This window comes from Rosa chinensis, chromosome 1 (assembly GCF_002994745.2).
Source record: "Rosa chinensis cultivar Old Blush chromosome 1, RchiOBHm-V2, whole genome shotgun sequence".
Lineage (NCBI taxonomy): Eukaryota > Viridiplantae > Streptophyta > Magnoliopsida > Rosales > Rosaceae > Rosa > Rosa chinensis.
Genome location: NC_037088.1, coordinates 27,096,218 through 27,103,693, shown reverse-complemented (window position 1 = coordinate 27,103,693; position 7,476 = coordinate 27,096,218). Strand labels below are relative to the sequence as shown.

General features: G+C 37.0%; 1 protein-coding gene across 1 annotated transcript; it reads left to right on the top strand.

Moving 5' to 3' along the window:
- Window positions 1-5,294: 5,294 nt before the first annotated feature.
- Window positions 5,295-7,052, top strand: LOC112164045 (protein NUCLEAR FUSION DEFECTIVE 4). Its single transcript, XM_024300292.2, has one exon. The coding sequence runs from the start codon at window positions 5,295-5,297 to the stop codon at window positions 7,050-7,052; it is 1,758 nt and encodes a 585-aa protein (XP_024156060.2).
- The last annotated feature ends 424 nt before the right edge of the window (window positions 7,053-7,476 follow it).

Genomic DNA, 7,476 nt, shown 5'->3' with positions numbered 1-7,476 from the left:
GTGATGGCAGGAAACTGGTGCCCCCTATTTATACACCAATTTCTTCTACATGGAAAAATATAAGGTGAAAATAAGATAATTTTGCAAATGTTTCTGCTTGAAATTGATAATAATAAATAGAAACATTACTGTTTAGCCCAAGAGGTTTCTCAAGAGTGCCACCCCACTAAAAGCTCATAACCTGTTATTCGGATAATTTTAGAGTTGTGTCTCGTAACATTTCATTGAAACAAACAAATGAAGACGTTTGTAGACTCTATCAAACAAGGTTTTACTCGAGCTACTAAATTAGGGCATGTCGTACTAAGAATTGTACTTCTAAACAAACAATCTTTTGAGTGCCGAAGCGGACTTGAGCCTTAAGAGTGTTTGCTAAATAATTGATAAGAGTAGATTTGTTAAAGTGGTTGTCGTGGGTTGCTACGTATACTTTTCATTCAAACCCTAAAAAGTAGTTATGTATTTTAGCTCCGCTAATCTCAAATCAAAACGATGAGATACTAATTAGTAGCTACTATAAATTTGTGCGTATATTAGTTTTTCAAAATAATTTTACTTAATCTACTTTAGTTAACTTTAACATTATACTCGATTCACACGAAAGTATGAGTTTAAGCCTTATCATACACCAATTTTGGTAATGATTTCCTTCTAATTTTGTTTTACTATATGCTCTGAATTTGTGAGGAGTTAATATTATTCCATACAGCCATAAATAAAGTTGGTATTATGAATAATAAAAATTACCTTATTATTTATTTTTCTACCCAATTAGGGTCATAAAGCTGTAAATCAATACCTGATTGGTCTAATCATAGAAACTTGTGTCAGTTACATAAAATCCTGTGCAAAAAATTTAAAATTTAAAACCCAAAACCAATTTTTCAAAAAGAAATATCATCAATACCCAAAACGAGAAAAGAAAATAGAAATCCTTGGTGCAGTAATGGCAAGTAATCTCACACCCACACACATTAAGCCAAGTTTAGAAAAATAAACCCTAATTGGATACTTGGACGACATGCAAGTCTAGCAGGATGTTTGCTAAGTATTACAGAATTTGGATTCATATGCTCACTAATCACCTTTTATTTAGTCGCTTAAAATCAGACTGCACTGGAGATTCTTATATTTAATTGTTGTAACTTTCATATAAAAATAAAATAAAATAAAAAACTGGAAAACGTAACTGGGATTGTCCTTTTTATAAATGAAAATTGATAGAGATGCATTTATATTTCTTAAAAAGTTACCCACAAACTTCATGCTTTTGTCATCTTGAATGAAAATAAAAAAAATAAAAAAGAAGAGAAGAAATTTAGAAGTTGAAAATCGAAACTGGTGGATTTTATAATTATTGAATCTGACAGAAGTTGGAGAAAGAAAGAGTGTGCCTTACGTTACCATCTGAGTCTTTACCTTTAAGGCAAGTAAACTCTAAGGTGCCTGATTGGGCATTTATTTGTCCTAATCCTATGGGGAAGTTGAAAGGTCTGTGAATATTATTTTTTCTGTTTTTTTTTTTTTTTTGAGGCCCAAGACTTGTTAATTGGGCTTACTCTATGAAATTTTGTGTATCCGTTTCTCTTTTGTCAAGAAAGACAAATCTTTTTTTTTCTTGAAGAGAGACGAATTTTATTTTATCTTAATGTTCCAAAACAAGTAAGTAATTTAATAATTTGTTTTGTAGCAAAAATGAAAACGTATGATGTTTATGTTAAATAAGTATTGTGGAATTTAGTAAGGATGTTTTTGATACGACTCCAAAATGATCTGACAGTATTTCTCAATGTTTAGAAAACAGATGTTTATGATTGCTCTTTTGTTGTTGGTAATGGTTTTGCTTACTTGAAATATCGAATGGTAATAAAAATTTATAGATGAAAGTAGCTCAAATTTTGTAGAGTATGGACATAGATGACAATGGAGCGGGTTTGGAATGGAATCACAATACCATCCTCATCCTTGAGCTTAGTTTTCACTCCATCCCCTCCTCAATCCCCAATAAAAATTATTAGGAATTCTCCATCTTCATTAAAAATTAGACCTCCAAACCCACCCTAATATCTAATAAGATTATAGTTAATCAAGATTTTCCCTTGTATTGTTAATAAAATTCAAAATCAAAGCAACATCAATGCTTAAAATATTTTTTTTTGTCATCTCAAAAAATTTAATTATTAAAAAAGTTTAAAAAAAAAAAGTGTGTGCAAAAATATATATTCTTTAATTAAAAAAAAAAAAACTATTGAGTTTGAGAATGAGGATCAGTAAACTATGAATCGGAAATTCAATGGGCACTCGCCTAGGCACCCCTATGTGGATTTTTACCAACCCTGAGTATGGATTGGGTGATTTGAAGGTGTTGTGTCTAAAATATTAATTGATCATGTGGCTATACTTGGATTTGTTCAGATCCCTTTTTTCTGAACCGTGGGGTGTCAGTCCATTAATAGTAAAGTAGGAAACATTACAAATATGACTTACCAGGACTCCGGGCAACAATAGAATAGAGTCATGAATGAATAATTTAAAACCCTAGACTACTCAAACATAATGTAACCATAGGATTAGGCTCCAATGCTTCAAGTAACCTTGACACTACCAAGGTAGACTCCGAACACAGCCAAGACCCTACCCTAATATTATTCATGTTTCCAGAGAAAACCCTAGGCGGGGATTCTCCGGGCTCAATGAACAGATAAAAAATAAAGATAAAAACTCGAGGCCCAAAAGACCTGCGAGCCCATGCTACAACAAGCCCAAGTTCTAGATCCAGCCTTGCATCCACCATACTGACGTTAGTGCCCAAACCTCCAGACAACCACCTAGTGCCGGCAGCCCCAACGTCGCTCCACCCTAAGGACCTGTCATCACAGGCAGACACATTCACTCCAGAAGCAAACTCTTGCCCCCATGAAGTAGAGGAGCCATACGCTGAAAGCCCCGCATCCCGTCCGATTACACTACCATCATCGCCTGGCCGCCGCACGGGCCACCGCCACACATCAAATTGGGCACCAGATCTGACGCCTTCGGACACAGGAGGGAAGCTCGATTCCCCCTTAGCCCAACCACCAAAGCAACCTGTTAGATCTGGACCCACAACACTCAATGCAGGAGGAAGGCCATCATAACCAATCGCCGGAGACTCAGAGGAGCACCGAGCACCAGAAACAAGAAGGAGGCCGAGGCCTCCCAATGCCAAGAGGATCCAACGCACAACAGCCTTGAGACCACCTTCATCAGAGACCAGAGAGGAGGGAGACCACCCGTCCGAGTCAAAAGAACCAAACTGCTGCCGCCGCCGGGAAACCCTAGGAGAGAGCTTCGAGAGAGAGAGCATTTTTGACATTCTTTAATTACAAGTGAGATGGATTTGTTCAGATCCTTGGTAGGTGGTGGACGGACCCGGGTACGATGAGCATTTTCTTGTAGACATTGTTTTTTTGCTCGGTTTTGGTTTTTGGTATCCAATAGATCTCGGTTGGGAGTGTTCCGCTCATAATTTTCTTGGTGGTTCTAGTGGGGTAGCCCAATTCTAATATTGAATTAAATCGGGGTTTGGGTTTGAATCTAAACCAATTAGTCTTCTTCTTTTTTTGTTATGAATTTGAAATTTATGTCGCCTTCCATTTGAATAGAGAAATTTTTTTTTTTTTTTGTAAACAATTTGATTGTGTTATTCTTATGCTTAAAGAATAGTAAAGATAATTCTTTTGGTGAAAGAATTACTTCTTGTGTAGGTGGGTAATTTGTATTGTTTTCATTACGGTTTTGCTCGGTGCGTGACATACACTTAGGCGTATCAAAGTGCTATGCGTATAGAGATCAAAAACCATATACGTTGGTTCTGCCATGTTCTGTACTTTTTGCTCATGCATGGACCCAATAATCGATAGAAAAAATTGAATGTTGTTTTGGTACAAATTAATCAAGGGATAATTTTGGAGAATATCATGTATGGAATGGTGGTCAACTGGACTCAATGTCTTGTCTTGGACTCTTTCACTAAAGACAACCTCGCGCCACTGCCAACATCAACCATTCCACCGTGTAGTACAAGCTTTTCAAATTCCTAAGGTCATGTTAATAATCTTTTTCATCTTTTTTTTTTTTTGGTCAGAAAAAATACTTCATCTTACACTCCTTTTCTTTTTAAGCAAAAATTCATAGATAAAAGAAAGTGAAGTTTTTTTTCTTATTACCAAACGTATAACTTACAAGAAAAAATCTATTGCAAAACCCAACTTCTAATCGATAATTTTTTTTTTTTTTTAATAATGGAAAGAAATAACTGAACTATGGATATAACACTAGTCCAGACTCTCAGCTAATCGAATAGAAAGTCGGAAACAAAAAAAGGGGTAAACAGTTACACCAAACCGAGAAATTATTGGCAGTGTGACCTAGACTAGCAAGTAAATCAACGACTTGCCGCATGATAAAAAACATAATATTATATTAAATTGCTTAGAGAAAGTTTGAATATCATGACTGTCTATCAGCTTAGAGTCACCTTCAGTCCATATTATTTTCTAACGATAAAAAACAATAGTATGAAATATCTTAAAATAAAGCTTCTGCTATAAGGACCTATGAGCGACTAATTCTTCTAGTCACAACATGCAAAAACCTTTAAATATAGCTCATCTTACATTTTTTTTCCTTCTTAAGCAAAAATTCATAGATGAAAACGAGTTATGTTTTTTTTTATTTTTTATTTTGGGAAAGAAGTTCCAAAACGACCCATAATACAGGGGTAAAATGTAATTAATTCATTAAAAAACAAACTGATAAAAAGACAAAAAAAACAGAGAGAGAAGAAGAAAAGAAACACAAATTTTCTTTTTTTGGATCAAAGAAACACAAACTGTTTGTTTATAAGTTTTTTGTTTTTGAAATGAACTGTTTGTAGTTTGATTAGTTTAAATTGATGTCACCTGCACTTGTATACACCAGTCATCCAATTCTGTTTTATTTGCATGTATATATAGTTTTGTGCACACATGCATGTTTCAAAAGGTACGGAGGTTTGAACTACTCGATCTTTATTCTCCACCTTTATCTCCTACCGGCCAGAAAACTTAGCGAGTCAATTCCTGAAGGCTGAAACACGTCTTGGGCCAAATCTCTGTTATATATATATATATATATATATATATATGTATATGTGCACTAGGTGTTAGACATCTCTTTTTTTGAGAATGAGGTGTTAGACATCTCTGTCAAGAAGAAAGCTTGAAAAAATGGTGGCGGCAGAGTTTACTTCCGGTGATATTGGCTCCAAGGAAATGAGAAGCTTTTGGTTGCAAGTACTCCATGGACGATGGTTCATGGTGTTTGCTTCAATGCTAATCCTCTCCGTGTCCGGAGCAACCTACATGTTTGGTCTCTACTCCACAGACGTCAAAACCTCATTAGGCTATGACCAAACGACACTCAATCTCCTAAGCTTCTTCAAGGACGTGGGAGGCAATGTCGGAATCCTAGCCGGTCTAGTTAACGAAGTCACAGCTCCATGGGTGGTGCTCTTAATCGGTTCAGTCATGAATTTTTTCGGTTACTTCATGATCTGGCTAGCTATCACTGGTCGAACCTCGAAACCACGCGTGTGGCAGATGTGTTTGTACATTTGCATGGGTGCAAATTCTCAGACGTTTTCAAACACAGTGGTTGTAGTTAGCTGTGTCAAGAACTTTCCTTCCAGTAGAGGAAGTGTTCTGGGGCTTTTGAAGGGACTTGTTGGTTTGAGTGGTGCTATAATGACACAGCTCTACCATGCTTTCTATGGAGATAACTCAAAGGCTTTGGTTTTACTAATTGCTTGGCTTCCGGTTGCTGTTTCGATTGTGTTTCTTCCCATCATTCGTTTGATAAAGATTATTAGACAGCCGAATGAGCTCAGGATTTTCTACAATCTTCTATACATTACTCTCGGCCTAGCTGGATTTCTCATGGCTTTGATTATCATGATGCACAAGCTGAGCTTTTCTAGAATTTGTTACATTGGAAGTGCTTCAGTTGTGCTTATCCTACTCTTTCTTCCAATCGTGGTTGTTATAATTGAAGAAATCAAGCTCTGGAGGACGAAAATCAAAGTCGTGGACGAGCCAATTCAGCTCAAAGTAGTGGCTGAAAATTCAGCTCCTGCTGAATCAGTACCTAATGCAACTCCACAAACCCAGCAGAAGCATAATTCTTGCTTTCAAACTGTCTTCAAGCCACCAGTTAGAGGCGAGGATTACACAATTTTGCAAGCACTTTTTAGCATTGACATGTTGATCCTGTTCATTGCTGCAATCTGTGGTATTGGAAGCACTTTAACTGCGATTGATAATCTCGGTCAGATTGGGGACTCATTAGGCTACCCAACTGACAGCATTAGCACTTTCATATCTCTGGTAAGCATATGGAACTACCTTGGAAGAGTCGCTTCTGGCTTTTCTTCCGAAATCCTTTTGAAGAAGTACAAATTCCCAAGACCACTTATGCTCACTCTGGTGCTTCTCTTATCCTGTGTTGGCCATCTCCTAATCGCGTACGGGGTCCCCAACTCTCTCTACGTTTCTTCTGTGATTATTGGGTTCTGTTTTGGAGCTCAATGGCCATTGATTTTTGCCATCATTTCTGAACTCTTTGGCCTCAAGTACTATGCTACTTTGATCAACTTTGGTGGTGCTGCTAGCCCTATTGGGGCTTATATCCTCAATGTGAAAGTGGCTGGAAACTTGTATGATGCAGAGGCTTTGAAGCAACTAAAGGCATTAGGGAAGACTCGAGAAGCAGGACAGGACTTAACATGCGTAGGAGTGGAGTGTTACAACTTGGCTTTCATTATAATTGCTGCTGTGACATTGTTTGGGACCCTTGTTTCATTTATTTTGGTGATTAGAACAAGGAAATTCTACCAAAGTGATATTTACAAGAAGTTCAGTGAGGGAGCAGAAGCAGCCGAAGCAGATTTCGCTGGAGGCATTGTTGGTGTTGATACTTCAAGGTCATCAAAAGAAGCACAAGGACCTGAGGCAGACTTGGATTCAAAAAAATAGCACTTCTAATTCACGGTGTTACATGATAACTTGATTAGCATACCTCAAAAGGCCTTCGGGTTCAAAAGGACCTCAGCACCAACTTGGAGCGCCCTTTCTAAAAAGACCAGCACTGGGAGAACTAAGTGTGCATGCCTGCAAATTGTCACAAGAAATCATATTTATCGACATAAATACTTGAGAACGATAATGTGTTTGAGAGAATAAATTAGATGAAACTCATTGTTATCAAATCTGGACAAACTGTCAAATATATCCCCATCATTGTTGGATTGATTTGTTTTGCTTTCGAATGGCTACAAAATAGATGAAACTCATTGTTATCTTGGCAAATTTGGGTGAGTTTAGTACAAATGTGTACAAAACACGCACCGCCAGCTGAAACAAAGTAAAACAAAATTCCGAGTACCTCACTCGAAAGTAA

Bases quoted from the DNA above. Each gene is read 5' to 3' on its own strand.
- LOC112164045 (XM_024300292.2), top strand. From the start codon at position 5,295: ATGAGAAGCTTTTGGTTGCAAGTACTCCATGGACGATGGTTCATGGTG.